The sequence below is a fragment of the Schistocerca cancellata genome, chromosome 1 (genome assembly GCF_023864275.1).
Source record: "Schistocerca cancellata isolate TAMUIC-IGC-003103 chromosome 1, iqSchCanc2.1, whole genome shotgun sequence".
Taxonomy (NCBI): Eukaryota; Metazoa; Arthropoda; class Insecta; order Orthoptera; family Acrididae; genus Schistocerca; species Schistocerca cancellata.
Window position 1 is genome coordinate 1,129,131,443 of NC_064626.1, and position 20,347 is coordinate 1,129,151,789.

The window sequence follows — 20,347 nt, forward strand, 5'->3', positions numbered from 1 at the left end:
CTTGTTGCGAAAAAATTCCATTCTGCATGAATCTGAAAATCATGGTAATGCACGCATAAATTTTTGAGATTTTTACAGTTTTTGTACTGACTAGCTGCCCCATCACTGAAGAATTTTGCAAAATGCATATGAGGCAGCTTGTTTTGTACATATGCCATGACAGTGCGAATGTGGGCATGAACTGGAATGGCATCATGAATTAAACAGTCACTAAAAACGCACAGCTTCATGACAGACACATCACCTGATTCACCTCTACAGTAAATCGCAAATGGCTGGAGAATTGCTTGACTGTTGTCCCAATGATATCCTTGGATGGCATCTTGAACTATAAATGCATAATTTTCAGAAAAGTCTAGTGTTACTATAATTTCATCTTGTTTCAAATTATCCTTACAAAACTGGAGATAAGCTGATTGTGCTGTTGCTGTGAAGCTGTGTGTGGTCAATTTGTCCATTTTTTGACAACACATTTCAACAAAATCTTCCACTGTACTTTGCTTTGTTTCAAGACTTGTGCAATCCATGTGTGTCTATTATTATTAAGAAACAAGTTCGTCGTCATCCATAAGGAGTTCACCATACAGTTTGTTATTCATGTGTTCTGCAAGATTTGCCTTACCAGGACACTTTTCACATCTGTGTATCATGCACTGGTAGGAACTGATGTCACACACTAGCAGTTTCATTGCACCTTTGTAATCCAGACCAGAATCCTTTATGGCAGCAAACATCAGCTTAGCATTTTGATGGGTCTCACATACACAAACATTGTGTGTGCCCCTTGCACTTACAGGCACAACCCATTTTGGCCGAAGATTGAAAAAAGTGATAAACCTACTTTGGTATTGGGATACTTTTCCTTGAATTCTACATATAGTTCAGATATGTTGCAGAGCAACAGTCTTTTTTGCATCTGTACACGTACATCTCCCATTTTCACCATTACGTAGTCTTTTTCTCCAGGCATTATTTGGCTGTAGTCATTATTTTCATAAAACTCTGACACTAGCACCTTTATTTCTGAACTCAATTGCTTACCCTGAGCCTGCTGAAGTTGTGAAAGCACTCCTTGGGTTGCTTTTATTTTCCTAGCTTGCTTTACCATATATGTAGAAACATTTTATTCCTTTGCAGTGTAGTCAATAGACCAGCTGGAAGGTGCAAGGGTAAGAATAGCTACTTTTTTCTGGTGTGTGGATATCGCACATTTTTCTTTCAAGTCATGCACAATTTTGTCCAAATCAGGGCATTTCTGGCACGATTTCTGTCCCTTTGGAGCAGATAGTTCTTCCTCTTCCACCATTAGTGTGTCAACTATTTTGTGTTTTAATTCCATTTGAGCTTCTTGTAGTTTTCTTCTACCACAGCTGGGCCTGTCTCTTTTCTCAATTTTGTGTATCTTCATGGGAGACAAACCAAGAGCAGTCACTGAAGTATTTAATTGCTCATCCGCTGTGGTTGTAGGTGGCTAATACTCTTCGTCACTGTCATGTAAATTATCAGAATATTCTTCATTTTTTAGCAGTTTAACACTCCTGGAACGTAACTTTTGTCCTGGTTTCATGTTAAGTCCCATGCACTGATTCACTTTCAATACTGATTTTATATCAATTTATCTGAGGCTACACTTCACTGTCTTCTGATGAATCTGAAATGGATCAAAACAACTTCTTTGTAGGAAAGAATACTTATCCAGAAACACTTTCATATGATGATAACAAACACTAAAGTGTCCTGGAACTGTACTTCTTGTGCCCACAGGGTGTATCCCGGATCTCCATAGCAACAAACCTTGGTCTGATTAATCCAGATCATAAAGTACAAAGCAAATGCCACATTTTGTTCCATATGTTGTTATATGACATTTAGATGCTTGTGCTCTACCAATACTGCAACTTGTTTGAACAAAATCACCACTAGTGCACTCTTCTGCCACCATACTGACTTTCCACAACAGTATTGACCAGTCTGAACTAGAATCTTCAAAACATGAGTATCCTATAATTGTTGCTTGTTTCCTTTGTTGTTCCTGCCTAACAATGACTCATCCTGTCCCTGAAAACTACCATTGTTTAACTTTCTGTTGTCTAATGGTTCACAACAATTGCTGCAGCTTTATCTGAAACAAGCTGTCTGCATTATCACTATTACTTGCTAAATAGTGTTAAAAGAAACGTAACCAAATACATCTCTGTCAACTTTTATTGTACACAAATGCCTTGCAATAACAAGTTGAAATTTTGCCACATATTATATTATGGTCTACTTATGCGGTGTTTGAAATTTGGCTTCGATATCACTTGTCCCTTTTGTGCTACCACGCTTCGAAACTCCATGTTTTTCAGGTAATTTTTCAAATTTTTGTATTTTTGTGTGCATGTAACTGTTTGTGTGACTGATATGGGCAAGATGAGTTGTGTGTGTGTTTAGGCCACATTAAGCTTACCACAAAAAATTTATACTCTTTCTGAGTGAATTATATTTGGCATAGAGGGCACCTACAATATGTACCTTTTACCGTATTACATTTTTTTAATCACATTTTGGAATTTTTTATTTTTCCTCAGAAATATGTTGTTGGTGTTTTGATTCATAGAGTGTATTCTCTAAGCAGATGTTACTGGGTTGTAAAAATTTCACTGGACTGTGCAGAATAGTTCCAAAGTTCTTAAGACCTGAAGTTGGGTCTGAAGATTGATTGCCAGATGCAGGTTGAAATTTCCGGGTCATGCCATCTTCTTTCACAAGCCATAATTCTGGAACTAATTTGCAGAGGAACTTAAAATTTTATACATGAGTGTTCCACACTTGGTAGCATCGGTGTGCTAAATTTCAGCCAGATCTGAGACTATAAGCTGGAACATTTTCTCAAATTGTTTGAACTGACATGGAATGACCCAGACACTTGTATTTTCTTCATAGTCATTCAGTCATGCTGTTATCGAAAATTTATTATCTTGAAACTTCCTGGCAGATTAAAACTGTGCGCCCGACCGAGACTCGAACTCGGGACCTTTGCCTTTCGCGGGCAAGTGCTCTACCATCTGAGCTACCGAAGCACGACTCACGCCCGGTCCTCACAGCTTTACTTCTGCCAGTATCTCATCTCCTACCTTCCAAACTTATCAAGAAGCTCTCCTGCAAACCTTGCAGAACTAGCACTCCTGAAAGAAAGGATATTGCGGAGACATGGCTTAGCCACAGCCTGGGGGATGTTTCCAGAATGAGATTTTCACTCTGCAGCAGAGCGTGCGCTGATATGAAACTTCCTGGCAGATTAAAACTGTGTGCCCGACCGAGACTCGAACTCGGGACCTTTGCCTTTCGCGGGCAAGTGCTCTACCATCTGGTTCGCAGGAGAGCTTCTGTAAAGTTTGGAAGGTAGGAGACGAGATACTGGCAGAAGTAAAGCTGTGAGGACCGGGTGTGAGTCGTGCTTCCGTAGCTCAGATGGTAGAGCACTTGCCCGCGAAAGGCAAAGGTCCAGAGTTTGAGTCTCGGTCGGGGCACACAGTTTTAATGTGCCAGGAAGTTTCATATCAGTGCACACTCCGCTGCAGAGTGAAAATCTCATTCTGGAGATTTAATATCTTGTTTGTATATTCTTTTAACTGTAGATGTGATAAATGTGTTCCTCAACGTGTACTGCACGTATGTCAAAATCATCAGAGAGCATTATGAGGCCAATGCATTAGCTCATTGTGAAATTTCTTAATATATTGTAAATTTTAATTTTATATTCATTAAATGTTAATTTTATATGAATTAATGTGTTGAACCTTGCTGTGCACATGCTGTATGGTCTTATGACTATTCCTACATCAATATGCTAATCAATATGCCAACAAACTTAACCAAACTAAACATGTATCCACTCTTTTATTTCTTTAGTATATTCACTTTTTTATGTTGTTTGTAGTATAAGGTGTTTGATTAGATGGTTGGTTGATTTTGATTGAGCTGTTTTTCTTTGTGCATCAAAGATTCGAAAAGTCATTTTCAACAGTCCAATGTTGGGGTGCTGGCTGCAGGACCTTGAATCCACAACTAAGTTTCTGCAAAAGTGGATGTTACTGGGGCACTGTATGAAAGTTACTAGGTTTCCTCTCAACAATCTTCCAATAGCTACATGTAGTAGTCCATCAGGTGTGGCTCGTGGTTTGAGATATTGAGACTCAGTCCGTAAGTTAGTATTATGTTGTTGACACACCATTTTTGTTGTGTGTCATCCGTTAAGCATACCAAGCATGAATATGGGGTTTGTGAAAGGGCAGTAGTTGATGTGTCTTCATTCTGTAGAGGTGAGTGTGGGAAATTTATACGGTATACTTGATAATCAGGGGGCTGGGGGTAATAGTTCAAGTAGATGAGTGGACATTTGGGATGGGGAAGATTGATTGGGGGGTGCAAAGTAGTTGGTCTTTGGTTTTTTTGGGGCAGTTGTTTCTGGGGGAGTATTCTAATAATTCAGTTTTCTGGGTGGTTGAAAATGATAGCAAGCGGGTTTTGAATTTTTTATAGAGGAGTACGTAGCAGAGGGAGGTACCATTAAGCCTGACACGTATGCTTCATATCAGGCGGTTGGGTAGTAGGGGATATAATCAATTGGTTGTGAATGATAACACTGAATTGAAAGACTATGAGATTGGGACCCATATAAATACTAAAATACTGCTGAGGGATATGGGAGATTAGAGGGGGGTGGGGGGGGGGGTGAGGGGGGGAGAGAGAGAGAAAGGCATTATTCCATTCTACATGCTATGGTGGAAAAGTATGAAAAGTGTTCTGTAGAGTAGCATGGAGAGCTGCATCAAACCAGTCTCTGGACTGAAGACCACCACAACAACAACAGGGGTAAAGTATTTTTCATATTTTATGTAGCTGGGAAAATGTAAGTGCTCTGGATTGTTAGTGAAACGGGAGTGGGTGGCCGGATTTATTTATTTCTGGCTAGTGGGGTGGGGTGGGTTGGTAGGGTTGTAATGCAATGAAGTTTTTCTTGTAAGCTTAGGACAAGGATGGGAGATTGGGATGGGGGTTGTTTCATGTATAACAGTGCGTTCTGTTAATTGTGATGCGTATTCTTATTGTATGGGTGTTTCTAAATTGGTTGTCAAATGTGTTACTTTGGTATTGTTCACTGTTTGTTCCTTGTGTTTGTGCTATACATAGTTGTGAGGTTCTATCTTTTCTTCATGTGGAATTTAATCAGGTTTTTTTTTACCTATATTGTCAGTGTTTTAAGTTCTGTTACACAGCACAGCTCAGGCTGTAGATGTGGTGTTTCACCACTTTTTCATGATTTTTCACTATATCTTATTTTTGTCTTTTTTGCGCTTTGTATTTGACTATTTGTATGATTTTTTGCTCACTGCCCAAAACTGCCATTTGCCTTGGTTGCATTATTCTGTACTTCATGATCAAATTTTGGCATCAAGGAAATGGTTATGAGTATTCATCACAATGTTGAAATCTGGTATGTGTTGCATTTTGTGGTGTGGTATGACATCACTGGTCAAACATGACAGGCAGCATCATATGCCTTAATTTATCCACTTTGAGTTAAGTGCAGTGGTGCAATATACAAAACATATCTTTAATTGCAAATAATAGCGATATTATGATGGTCCAAATGTATGGAATAGAAGCCATGATTAGCAAACATGTTTACAACTGGTTCAAATGCTGCTCAAATGAAAAAGGAAATGGATCAACCACAAACAAGCATAACAATTGACAACACTGAATACATAAGGCACATTATTACACAAAACTGTCAACTGTCTTTGATAGTGCCCCTGGATAAATTATAGGTGAGTAAGAAAATGTCATAAAATCTCTGAGTGCAGAGATACACTGATAAACCAAAACATTATGACCACTCACGTTATATCTTGTTTGTCCATCTTTTGAACGAAATACATAATGGATTCTGCATATCACGGATCCGACAGTTTGTTGGTAGGTTTGTGAAGGTATGTGGCATCAAGATGTCTATGCACAGGACATGTAATTCACGTAAATAATGGACCACTGACTTGCGTATGCAGTGACAGTGCTCGATAGCAACCCAAATGGGTTCCATAGGATTTAAATCAGGCGAAGTTGGTGTCGCCGAGACATCAACTTGGGTTCACTATAATGCTCCCCAAACCACTGTAGCATTGTTCTCACTCTGAGACACTGGCAGTTATACCGCTGAAAGATGACATTGCCATTGGGGAACACATCAAACATGAAGGGAGGCAGAAGGTTCGCAGCTGTCAATGTGTCTTCCATTACTACCACATGCCCCATACAAGCACAAGAGAATGTCTCCTGTAGCATAACACTGCTCTCAACAGCCTGCGCCCATTTATGCCGCACGTTTCAAGCCGCCGTTCACTTCGATAACAGTGTTTGTGGTTATGACCATCGACCTAGTGTGGCAAAAATGTGTTTCACCCAAAGTGCCAACATATTTCCATTGATTGACAGTGGAATCCCGATGGTCTTGTGCCCACTGCAACCATAACTGATGATGTTGGGTCAACACGTCAACATATAGTGGGTGGTCTGCTGCGGAGCGCCATGTTAAAACAATGGTGCACTCCAGAAAACTTGTGCATCCACCAGCACTGTGCTCTTCTGGCATAGATGCCACCGATCACCATCTATCCTACTTTACAGAGCAGCCAAGTGTCCCAACCCCACATTCTGAGCACCTAGTGGTAGTTTCGCTGTCATTCTACCTCTTTCCATAGATGCCCACGACAGTAGCACATGAACATCTCTTTTTAAGATACTTGTTCACAGGCTCTGTGTAATAATAATCCGCCTTCTGACAAAATAACTTAACTTAATGGATTTCCCCATTTGCATCCCGCACCCATGTCTGTTCCACTCACATTCTTCAGTTACTGCATCACATGTCCACAACGCCACCAGGGTGCATCCAACATCACTGTGAGCTATGGTCATGACGTTTTGGCTTGTCAGTGTAATTCATTCTCAATTTACACCATAAAAAGTCAATTTGAATGAAAACTGCTGGAGAATTCATTGAGAGGTGCAAGCACAATGCATCTTTTCTCCAAATCATTGTAGGAATGATTCCTGGTACTACCAATATCTGGTGTAGTGATGGAGCATAAAGACTTGAATTATATAAACTGAATTCAAAAGAAGCCTTTGCTGACAGTTTCTGGCAGATCTATTAACATAAACAAAAGTTTACTTTGAAGACAAAGTCAGGTACTCTGTTTTCTTTGTTTTATCAAATGACTTACTAAACTTCTTAGGTGCATAGGATGATTCTGTGATAATGTTACAAACTTTCAGGGACGGTGGAGAAGGGTAAATACATCAATTTGAAGTACGGGACCTAGGCCTGGAAACATCCAAGTCAAAAGTTTTAAACAAAAACCATTCTGATACCTCTTGACAGTGGAATACATGTACCAGCACTGTTGTTGCTAAGATTGCAGGCTAGGCAATTTTAAGAGGAAACATGAAAACAGTGTATTTAACATGAGGTTTAAAATGTGTATCTAAAGAGCTATGAGCACTTGTTCATCTTCGATACTGTGAAACACATCTCTTCTACTGAACAAGAACCCACAGCTCTTAAGCTGCGCATTTTAGACCCCTGTTTACTACTAATTTTTTTTTTCCTTTTCTTGTTTTGGTCAATATTATCACCTATGACAGTTGGCTACTCTACAATCTTAGCCACAGAAGTACCAGTACAAGTATTCCACAATAAGAGGTATCAGAACAATTTTTGCTTATAACTTTTGATTTGGTCATTCTGGGCCAGAGCCCTTTACCTCAAAGTTATGCATTTATGCTTGTCCATCATCACTGAAAGTTAGTATTATCATCATGGAATCACCCTGTATAGGAAACAGTAAGGAGGCACAAAACGAAAATTTAATTTGTCAAGATAGTTGTTTTGTGTTATACAATCTTTATATTAATCACAGTATGTTTCACATTTGATTAGCGGCCACAGAAATCCCATCCACGCCTAAAAAATGGCACATGATGGTGGCAAATGACATTCTATCTAGTTGATAAGGAGTTTCAATATTTCATCACAAATCCAAAGATCAAAACCTCATTGTCTCCCAATTCCAGGCCACTGCCAATCCATCATTCCTCTTTCCAGCTCCACACCATATCCAATCCCAACTACAAATGGGTTCTGCTTTCCAACTAAGAGTGTGCACTCACATGTACCTGACCTACCAACAATACCCTTAATGCCCAAATCCTTTCCTCAGATAGACATCTGATCACTATAAATCCATCCTTTATCCTTCCTTCGCCAGATCCCACTTATCAAATACACTTCCTAGCCCATCATTATTCTCCCCCTCCCCCCCAATAGCTCACTCCACCACACTGTTCCATCGTTCTTGTCCTTCACTCTTCTGTTCTCCTTCACTAACCTCACTGCACTTATTGAGAGCTTACATCAATGGACTTGCCAGAAACAGCATTTTCAGCTCCACCATAGCACCAGTCTCACCACTGCCATCTGTTCCTTTTTCTTAAAATAACACAAATATTTTCTCCTTTATTTTAATTGTAAAGAAACTGTATGTATTTTCGTTCCCTTCACATGACTGAAGGGAAAAAATATGGCTGCTATCTTCATCATCATTATGTAATGGGCTGGCATGAAAGGTTCATTGGCAGAAGGTGTTTCCTGTTTGGACAGCAAGCATTTACATTAGGGTAGAATTTCCTCCTCGACTTATCACAGAGTTGCTGTGATCTTAATACGTCGCTCTACTAATTTATATACACAGTAATACCCCCCCCCCCCAAACCCCATGGTTGTCACCATTTGTCCGGAATCTGTGAATCCGGGAACAATGGCACGCCCTGAAATTGGCAGTGTAACAGCAAAAGTTTGGAGAAATTTGTACTCCACTCATAAAGCCATATAAAAAAGTTATTAAATAGTAAGGCATTAATAAGAAAACATACTAATCGAGGAGAAACGTGCATCTATAACGCCAATTTTTTTATATCACTGTTTGACATAAATATGTGCAGCTATTTCCTTGGGAAACGGCAATTGAAAGGTCTTAAATTATTCTACATTTATTTGTCTTCGTGAGAAATCAATAAAACTTTTTTACTCTTAAGCGTTTTCGTAAAATTAAATTAGAAAACAGTAAACTGGATTGATAAATCTGTGTATCAGGCATCTAAACTATTGGCACAATGAAGAGATGAAACAAAAATTAGACCGTCCTTAAGTATATAAGGACGCACAATATATCGCATGAAGTGTGCATCAGAAAATATGCTATGTTGCTCCTAATATCGGAAAGTTGTGGCGGTGCAGATATCAGGATGAAAACAGTGCGTGCACTTATTCGAGAAATGAACGTATATTAGTTAATGAAAGGATTTGTACACAATTATCAACGAGAAATTTGTGCCGGTCGAAACATGTAAGGCAAAATTATGATTCATTGCAGAAAAACAATGTAAAGACGTGCATTTTCGTCTGTCATGTCAGGCAAGGGATTACATGTTTCAATTACTTGTGACTCTCGCTTGAAGGCCCAACTTTATTGCTCCTCCGACAGCATGAACAGTTTCCCATGTTATACGACGAGCGTGAGGACGCATCTGGGTTAACTTTAAACCATAAAAACAAGAATATGAACCACGTACACAAGTCTCACAACACATTCAACAGCTCTTCGTCCGCCATAACATAAACAATGTCACCGCCTGCTAGATTGCATGTATCGCTGTCGCAGCCTACTCACTCGTGTATTGCAGTGCCAAAAACGAAACAGAAGAATGTTCGGAATGGTAACTACCTGTATTGCATGAAAACGAAAAATGAAATGGCGATTTAGAAAAGATCGCAGACTCTTTACTAAATACATGCAGTCCTTCAAATACTTCTGAAATGTAAAAAAATTCGATCGTAAAGCAAATCCAGTCCACAATCTGAAAATTTTGTTTTACTGTCTGTGACGCGTTACAAGTTTCTGAAAAGCTTGCTATAACACACTTCCAACATTTGCTATTCTCCTGCAAAGTAATTTCATTTTCGTTGGGTCGGAAATCATTACCAGAAGAGCGACTGATAATTTCCGATAGCTTATACGCAGAACCAGCCCTAAAAATGTTTTTCTCGATTATGTCGTTAGCACAAAATTGTTTCGTATGGAGACTGCAGCCTCAACTCAAAGGATTACATTATTTGCTGAGTCACCAGGCCTTCTTGGAGAATAAAGCCAGTTTTCCTCCAACACTTATAACTTATTCTTCTTCCTGGTTTGTATTTTAAAGCTTTGGAAAGCAACTTCTCTCAATATTGAGGTGGTAGCGTTTATATAATTACGGAGGAAACCGTGATCATACATTACGCCCGCTAAACAACTTGATTGAGTTTTCCTCTCAACCAACCCGCACACAGATCTGCCGTCTAACCCAGATTAATTTCAGTGCAGATCTTCTCCGCTCTTGCGTGGTTTCCCGAAAGTAGTGACATCTTACGGTCATTATCAGAACTAAGTTGCGCAGTAGGGCACAGATGGCTTGAATGTCTACGGACTCGTAAATCAATGTAGGCAGTCAGCTAAACATGGCTGAGGAGTTGATGGTAGTGCTACGGAGGAGTGATTCTTGTGGTTTAGGTTTTTCACTTTTAGGCACAGCTGGATTACCACCTATAATTTATGACATCATTGAAAACTCCCCCGCTGCAGAGAGTGGTGAGGTATGCTCTACAACTAATTTCACTCAGTAAATAAACTTGTGTGCATGTGGTGGCGTTCATAACAGCCTATGCTTGACATTTGTGTTTTGGATTGGAATTACCGCATTGACAGGTTTTGCCAAAATGTAAATAGAGGGAACTGCTAAGCATTATTTCGTATGATAGTGAGTCGATGTCTGTTGTTCAGAGTGAGCCGCTGCGTCTTGTAACATACTCTACTGGAATGTTCATTCAGAATTGTGAAATATAACCGTTACACTACTGTAACAGTGAAGTATGCTGTATAGCTATTATATTGTACGGAAAAGTAAATCATTTGATACCGAGCAATACAGGGAACTTGTTTTATCGCTGACTGTTTTAGATCTAAAACATTATTTGTTCTATGAAAGTCTCTTGTTTGTAATCATGTATGTAGACTTACTTTCCTGACATTTTATGAATTTAAAACGAAATTAGAATGATGAAACAAATATCTAACTTTCAGTATTAGATTGAATAATTTATGTTAATTTTTTTAACACTGACAGTGAAGACCAGATTGTTTGTAACGCTGGGGAGTAGAACGTAATGTAACAGTAGATAACAAGCCTAATTTGATATATAAATTCACCTGTACTTCTCGTATGATTTAGTACCAGGTTATTAAATGTGTTTGCAACATACGGGCTGTTATAAGGGTGATATAGGCAACATCCCTTGCTGACTATGGCAGTTGTGTAATTATTGGTTTAAAATGTGATGCAGTGGTTCTTGCAGTGTATGTTGTTGACATTATGTGGGCGTTTTTTCAGAAGCAAAATAGCATATAAGATAGAGCGTTGTTATAGTTTCGAACCGTCGTGTAATTGTAAGTTATATTTACAATATCATAAAGAATCGTAAATACTTGCGACGTGTTTCCATAAAAACTTTAACCACGATATTGCGTATGTATTTTTTTGCAGGTAGTGTAACATCGCAAAAATGTTTTATTAATACTCTAATGAAAGTTTGAAACAGTGTGTGGGACATGTTAATCCTTGTTTTGCATTTCGTGAGTGATACGTACATACCGGATAGACAGGTATTATTGTGCATGTGCCGAGCCGGGTGGGAGTGGCGCTCGCATACGGTTTTGGGTCTGGCTTTTTCAGTGACGATGGGCTAATTTTAGCTATCCAGGTTACAGTGTCAGTAACACTGATGCTTTATATGCTGATTTTTAAATATTTTGAGGCAGCAACAGTAAATATATGCTCGTATTCGACTATTTCTTCATTAGTTCAGCAATGTATCTGACCCCGGCGAGACGTGTTAGCGCAAAACAATATACGCAACCTCATTCTGTGTGGTTAAGAGTCCCTCAATTGTCATTTACTAGCTTCGATAGAATTTGCGCCCGATATCAGAATTCGCGTGTAAAATAAAAGTAGATGAGTGTTTGCTCCTTGTACTAATAGCAGCGTTCTGTCTGTTTGTGTGTGTGTGTGTGTGTGTGTGTGTGTGTGTGTGTGTGTGTGTGCGCGTGTGTGTGCGTGTTCGGTTGAGAGGTGCAGACAGATTGATGAAATATGGCTCAGTTGAATGCTGTAGAACAATTGTTTGTCGATGTGCTTTTAACGTTTCTCTACAAATTTCTTCATCGATTGTGTCTGCGTATCTAATACAATTATGTGTAGAGGTTACCGTAACGAGATTATCGGTATTCATGTTCAACTCGTGTTGCTGTAGTGCCTTGATCAAAGGCAACCAAGATGCTTGCGTTGCAGGGTGCTTTTCGCGCACGGTTTGGCTACAGAAGCCTGCGGAATTTCGGCGGGAAGGGAACACCTTGCTTCCATCATCTCGTGCCACAGATGGAAACGAAGAAGAAAAGGAGATAGAGAGGGGGAAATAAAACAACGGCGGCAGCATCGCAGCAGCTTGGCGCGGCGCGTCGGGCAGTAACCGGTTTGTTGTGTGCGCAGACTGCGTCGGTGCACCGGCACAGCACAGCCCATGTGATATCAGAGTAGGCTACAGCGCTGAGCGCTGCGCAAATCTGTCTGCGCCTATATGCGTCGCTCTGTCGACGCAGGCTCTCGATCAACAGGTAGAAATTACAGAAACCATGCTGCCAAACTAGTGAACAAAATTTTGACAATACACCATCTATCCAGCATCGATAATTTTCCGTCGTGTTGTTGAGAGTGGTCCGTGGACGAACTGTTCTCTCGCGAAATCTGTTGCAGTATCCATTTCCACTGATCGTTACATAAAGATCTAATTTTACCCTCGTGGGTGTTCACGAAACTCCCTGACTTTAGGAAAAAAAATAGTCGAGTAAATACAGAAACCATTGTGCAGCGTCAGTATTTGAAGCGCTGAGAATCGTAAGGGCCAAAAACACACCGTCACATACTATGAAATTGTAGTACGCATGCATGCTCTTCGCGTCCATTAATCTTACGGTGAACCAGCTTTATCTGTGCTGTAGGACCGCATGGTATATATCAACATTCACGAAAAGTTGTCTCAGCACAAAGCATAGTTCGGGTGCTCTGCGCTTCTCTGTTGTTATCTATGATTACCAACACAGTTTAGTGTCTTTATCACCTAGAGGTAGAGTTGGATTGGCAGTACCAAGCCACAGAACGTGCATAATGAAAATAACAAGGACCATGAAAATGATATCAAGGACTATGAAATGTTGGAATCGTATATAACTCTGTGTGTGTGTGTGTGTGTGTGTGTGTGTGTGTGTGTGTGTGTGTGTGTGTGTGTGTGTTTTAGTTATAATTTCACATTAATTACAAATTTTTCAACTGTCAAAAAGGTACTATTGTCACTAGCCTATATATTAAAATGTGAATTAACATTAATGGTAAAAATCAGCCTAAATTTTAATTGAAATTCCATAGCATAAAGTGGGTGTATAACTTTTTAAAAGGAAGTGTGGTATGTTGAGACATGGTTAAAAATCAAGTCGCACCTATGAGACTGGTGGCATGATTTTCAGTGCCCGAAGTCGTTTTTGTGTTAGGATTTATATAAACTGAGTAGGTTAAGGTGCATGATATTGAATCTTTTGTTTCACAGCGCTAACTTTATCACAGCTGACATGTTTGCGTTGTAGACTCTTGTTTCACCAGTTTCAAATACGTGTGAACCTTTAATTCAAACGAAATCATTTTAGACATATTACTTGACAAATCAGTGTGGTTCTGCTGCGTCTCCATTAAAATATTGGGCAAGGACGTTTTCATGAATATTGCTATATAGGTGTCAGACTGACAAGGGCAGGTCAGACTCTATGTATCTCGAAATAAATTCGCTGGATGAGAATAACCTGGCGTACAGATGTTATACGTGTTGATGACATGAAAATTTGTGCTGGACCTGGTTTCGAGTCCTGATCCGGCACAAACTTTAATATGTCAGTAACTGGTAGAACATCTGTACACAATATAGTTGACACTAAGTTATTCAAAGTCAGCGAATTTATTTCGATCTTATTTCGAATTTCGTCAATGTTAATTAAAAATGTTTCTTAGATGTTAAGACTGCATGTAATGAGTGGAACTGCTCACGATCTCTGACATAAAAAGTAGTATCCCATTATTACAATATCAGTGAGTCGTAGTTGGAATCAATAACCTCATACAAATACCTGGCTGCAACAGTTTGAAGGGATATGAAATGAAATGATATGATCAGAGCTTGTGTCGTAGCTGAAGCACGTGGTAGACAGGGGAAGACGCAATCTACTAAGACAACTGCTTACAGAACACTTGTGCGACCCATCGTAGAGTATTGCTCAAGCGTGTTGGACCCACACCAGATAAGATCTACTAGATGTAAAACAGTGAACTGTTGGCTACTAGACCAGCCGCCTAATTTGAAAAATTTTTGTCCTTCACCTACCATGGTATCTTTCCTTCGCGAAGTGTGAAAGTTGTGTGTTGTAGTGTGTCTGATAAGTGTAGGTGACCGTAATGGATGTATTTAGTGTGGTGTCATGTTTTTGTTGGAGGATGACGACGACGATAGAAATGAAAGAATGAAACCCGGTGGCAGCACACAGTCTACACCTCTCGCGTAGCACCAAGGGGCCGACGAGGTTTATGTCTGCATCTGACGGACACGTCACCATCAGCAGCGTCCCATGTCATGAGATTTATGGAATTTAATCTAGGACATTGGCGCAAAGTCTGGTTATCAAAAACATTACGCCACCACCTCTCCTCTCATTTGCCGAAATGCAAAGGGAAAGCAACCGACAGAATGTGGCGTATCCAGTCATTTACCCATCCTAGTACTGGCATGCCCGACGTTGCTTAATTTCGTTGATCTGACGAGAACCTATTCATTCAACGAGGCACGGTCATTTTCACTTACTGGCGGTGTTGAAGGTGTATATAAGGAAGGACAATACGAATGGTCACGGATTTGATTCCCAGGAAGGAGCTTCCTATATGCCGGGGAAAAAACTCTGAATTGGCAGATACTTGCATATAGACGCCACAATCCCGCAAAAGCCTGTTTATGAGGTTTTAAGAACTAATGTTAAGTGGAAAATCTTATAGTACAGTTTCCTCATAGGGACCGCGAAGATGAGCTTAGAGCAGTTACAGAGTGCACAGAGGCGTAATATCTGGGAGTATCCTCTGTCGTACACTTCGTAGTGGTTTGCAGAGTATGGATGCCGTTACGTTGAATAAGTATTCTCATAGTACGGGCGTAGCTTGTGAGGTAAGGCAGTGGTTAGCACGTAGGACTCCCATATGCAAGGCGTGGAGCACAAATCCCCATCTGGCCATCCAGATCCGCGGACTTCGTGGTATCCCAGTGTCAGTGGAAATAGAATGCCAGGTTGGTTCCTTAGACGTAACACGGTTGATATAGTTTCTCACCCTTCCCAAGCCTAAGGCTATGTATGTTACATAGCGACCTCGGCGTCGACAGATATTTGAATTTGACATTTTTCCTTCTGGGCTTGATACGAGCGTGGTCTGAAGTGACTAGTGTACTGCGGAAAATAAGGGATACAACTTCTTATTGGTGGCGTTTGTCGTGGAGACCATGCAGCCATCTGTCATTGTTTTAGGGATTTTTATTTATCTGATGTTTGTTTATCTGATGTTTCCTTCGTGAGAAAACAAACTCATGTAGAATTTTTTGGAAGAAAAATTGTGTAAAATTATATCAATGACAGTCAAATAGCGAAAATTTCTTTAAAAAATTGATATGTCGTGCTATTATTCCATCACATTCGCAATAAAGATTATCTCGAAAGTGTACTCGATGTAGATGGTTGGCAAATGAGCTATGATTAAATTTCATGTGACTTAGGGAACACACAAATTTATAATTTGCCATAATTGTATCGAATGTTTGTATTTATCCACAATGTTTTCGCAAACACTGTTGTTTACAGTACGGCCTCTGGTAATTTGAGTAGGCGGCGTCTCATTGGATCACCATATCCGCCTGCTGACGGTGAAGTTTAATCGTTTCTCGTAGCCGTTGCGCAATTGGGGCGCGATAGAGTCGGACGTTATGGAGAACGATCTTGATAAAGGCGACAAGCAGCCGTGAGGTTCGCCATACAGAAAGATCACGTCGGTGTATTCTGCAGACTTGTACTGAACGATGTTGCTCTAACACTCACAGGCACGTGAATGAAGCTTGAACCAGAACAGAGGTAGGATATACGACAAATTACATCAGGCGATCCGACGTAATCGCGCCCCACCATAACTAGCCTGTTGACTACCTGCCTAGCAAACATGTTTTCAACGAACATGTGTTCCAGCTCGAAATATTGTCTGCTGAGTCCCCTCTACAAGCCCTAGAAATTTGTAACGGGAATTTCCGAACACCCTGTATGTAATGTAGCCGTCAGGTGTGACGGCGCTTATAGAATGTTTTTAAATCAGCCGTTTTATAGCAACGCTCTTCGCAAATTCATTGACTATTCCATTATACGGATACAATTACCATCATATCAGCTTAGCAATGTTTTTGAAGACATGCATTTCAATCAGTTGGTTCACCGTGAGATCAGTGACATTAAAGCGCTGTGCTCGGGATGTAGTACGTCACTCCCATTTCAGATGTGATCATCGGCCGATACGGACGAAGCACAGCGTCCGTGTTTGAACGCCGGGGCTGCATTTCGCGACCGGGAGCCAGAAGCAGAAGCAGGCCACCGGGATCAGGAGGCGACCTCGCCACAACCCAGTTGCGAGCAGGATGCCTGTCTGCCCTGGCTGGCCGCTACGCCTTATTGGGAATGTATGCTTTCCTGCTGTACCGGCCGCAACGAGGGCTGTCCGGGGGTTTTTGTTTTCCCTCTCGTACTGGCATTTGGCCAACGCCATAGGCCATCCGACACACTTACCTAGTACCACTCGTTAAACGTATTCTGCAGTGAAGGAACGAAGGGACCCTGTGGAAACTGGAGTCGCATGCGGGAGCACAGCAGATAAGACACTTCTACGGCCATCTAGAGGTACATATACCGTGTTTTGCGTATATCGGTTGAAGCTGGAGTGTTTGAATAAATGTAAAGGACATAGCCGATTTCCTTCCCCAATCCGTCGGTGTCCTTGATCGCAAATGACCTCGTCATCAACGGTACGTTAAACACTAATCGTCTTTCTTTATTCTGCTAAGCATTATATAGTTTGAAAGATGTAGATACGAGTAAATGACCCCTGCATGGCCTCTCTAGGACAGAGAGAAATACAGCGAGTGACCCACAGTCGTGGGAAGGGACTGTGATTGTCCTCCACGAGCACTCAAAGCAGCAGTAACGCGTCAAGGCATGGACACTATGAGGTGTTGCAGTAGTTTTAGAGAGAGATTAATGCACGCGTATTGTAGTGCCACTCACGTTTGTTCACATAGAGATGGACAAAAATATGGAAACATAAAGAGTACTCCGTCTTCAGGCCACGAGTGGCCTACCGGGACCATCCGACCGCCGTGTCATCCTCAGGGGAGAATGCGGATAGGAGGGGCAGCACACCGCTCTACCGGTCGTTATGATTGTATTCTTGTTCGGTCGAGTAGCTCCTCAATTATCATCACGAGGCTGAGTGCACCCCGAAAAATGGCAACACCGCATGGCGGCTGGATGGTCACCCATCCAAGTGCCGGCTACGCCCAACAGCGCTTAACTTGGGTGATCTCACGGGAACCGGTGTATCCACTGCGGCAATGCCGTTGCCACAGGAGACACAAAGAGTACAACGTATTATCATGCCTAACACGGTGTACGAAAACCATTGGTATTCAAAACACCATCTAGTCGTTTCGGAATGGATAAATACGGATCCTGTGTGGTTTTCAATTAAATCTTGTACCATTATTCCTGCAAAATAGCCTCAAGTTCACGCAACGACGATGGAGGTGGGTAGCGACCACGCGCCATTCTCTCCAGAGTAGACCGCAAAGACTCCATGATACTGAGATCTGGTGACTGTGGTACCCAGGGAAGACGCAACACTTCACCCACGGAGTCAAAAAACCAGTTGTGAACTATGCGAGCTGTGTGAACAGGGATATTGGGGAACAAACATTGTACCGTGGGATAGAACTGATCAGCCAAAATGGTTACATAATCATTGGCAGCAATGCGACCGTGCAGAGAATTCATGGAGCCCACGCTGCAGAATTCAACATATTCTCAGTTCGACTACAATAAATTTCCTTGAAACGGGAAAGTTCCGGTCCACAACTAAAAACGGTTTTAGAAAGCATCGCTCGTCCGAAACTTAGCTTGCCCATTTCTTACGTGATATTTTGTAAACTGTGCACGGATGAAGGGCAACATGTAGTAACCATATTCCTAGATTTCCGAACAGCGTTTGATATGGTTCCTCATTGCAGACCATCAACAAAGGTACGAGCTTACAGAGTAAGGTCCCAGATATGTGAGTGGCTCGAAAACCTCTTTAAGTGACAAAACCCAGTACAATGTCCTCGACGGCGAGAGTTCATCAGAGACAAGCGTGTCCTTAGGAGTGCCCCAGGGAAGTGTGATAGGACACTCTTACTATCTGTATACGGAAACGATCTGACGGGCAGGGTGAATAGCAGTCTGAGGTTGTTTGTTGATGATGCTGTGATGTACGGGAAGGAGTCGTCGTTGACTGACTTGGAGGATATAAGGTGACTTAGACAAAATTTCTAGTCGATGTGATGAATGACAGCTTGTTCTAAATGTGGGAAATGTAAGTCAATGCAGATGAGTGGGAAATTCAACCCCTTAATGTTGAAATACAATATTAGTGATGCGCTGCTTGACATACTTACGTCGATGAAATATCTGTGTGTAACGTTGCGAACGTGTCAAGATTGTAGCAGGGTTTATTGGGAGAATTTTAGGAAAGAGTGTTTCATCTGTAAAGGAGACCGCGTATAGAACACGAGTGCGGCCCATTCTTCAATACTGCTCGAGTATTTGGGATCCCCGCTGGGTCATATTAAAGTAAGACATGGAAACCATTTAGAGCTGGGCTGCTAGATTTGTTACGGGTAGGTTCAAACAACATGCAAGTATTACGAAGATGCTTCGGGCACTCAAATAGGAACGGCTGGAGGGAAGGCGACGTCCTTTCGAGGAACATTAGAAAATTTAGAGATTGGACGTGAACTCGCAAGAAAATGGAAACTGTGTGAAACGAGAATCATCAGACCAAATGAATTTCTTCCACTGCTCCTTAGTCCAGGTTTTATGGGCTCGGCACCATGTTTTCCTGTTACAGGTATTCGCGTCACTGGTGTGTGGTTTTGGAATTTCACCTCGCCTTGCAGTTTCCTCATAAGGAGCTCACTTAGAGTTGTTTTGATGCTCATAGGATACACGAATGCAACATTCAGTTCTTCAGTGACTTTTGCAGCCGTCATCATCTTATTTTTCGTCACAGTCCTCGTCAGTGACCATCTGTCACGAAAACTCTACACACATTTCGTCCGCTCTGTGACTTGGCGGATGGTGATTTTCCGCTTTCCCAGTAAGTGGTATAAATCTTAGATATGGTGCCTCATGAAACTCCGAATACTTCTGCTGTTTTGGTTACTCAGGCACTCGACATACGAGCACCAACAATTTTCCCATTTCCGAATTCACTTAATTCCGACATGATGGCACTCACAACTACACATAGCACTGTTCTGAATGGCTCTGAGCACTATGGGACTTAACATCAGAGGTCATCAGTCCCCTAGAACTTAGAACTACTTAAACCTAACTGACGGAAGGACATCACAAACACCCATGCCCGAGGCAGTATTCGAACATGCGACCGTAGCGGTCGCGCGGTTCCAGATTGAAGCGCCTAGAACCTCTCGGCCACATCGGCCGGCTAACACTGTTCTGACCATGACTGATACTTGCAACGTGTTGACGACATTGCACCAGTGCCGTTCATGGTCAAATACAATATGCAATGTACCGGCTTGGCTAGCATCTGCATTTGTGCTCAAGCATGCGTTTATCACTTTATTCCCATAATATTGTCCAACCGATATATGCAGATGGTGCTTTTTTTCACAGAATGTACTCTGGTATCGGTAGCTTCCGATCAATGCGTGGTTTCCGTATTAACAGTTGACCTAACCATGGTCGAGAATCCACGT

At 41.3% G+C, this 20,347-nt stretch overlaps 2 protein-coding genes across 6 annotated transcripts in view; one reads left to right on the forward strand and one right to left on the reverse strand.

The window, feature by feature from the left end:
* Positions 1 to 9,724, reverse strand: part of LOC126092584 (ADP-ribosylation factor-like protein 13B) — a 214,958-nt gene extending 205,234 nt beyond the window's left edge. The window contains exon 1 of the mRNA XM_049908275.1: positions 9,546 to 9,724. Within this exon, the coding sequence (XP_049764232.1) occupies positions 9,546 to 9,607 (62 nt within the window). The 5' untranslated portion in view covers positions 9,608 to 9,724. The remainder of the gene's footprint in view (positions 1 to 9,545) is intronic.
* An 852-nt stretch (positions 9,725 to 10,576) lies between these two features.
* LOC126092591 (PH and SEC7 domain-containing protein) overlaps positions 10,577 to 20,347 on the forward strand; it is an 836,662-nt gene continuing 826,891 nt past the window's right edge. For 3 of the 5 annotated variants that reach the window (XR_007521367.1, XM_049908287.1, XM_049908295.1), the window contains exon 1: positions 10,577 to 10,738. Coding sequence is in view for 3 of the 5 variants with exons in the window: in XM_049908287.1 (XP_049764244.1) it covers positions 10,604 to 10,738 (135 nt within the window). In the remaining 2 variants the exon portion in view is untranslated. The remainder of the gene's footprint in view (positions 10,739 to 20,347) is intronic. The other 2 variants (XM_049908302.1, XM_049908306.1) reach the window with 2 other exon arrangements.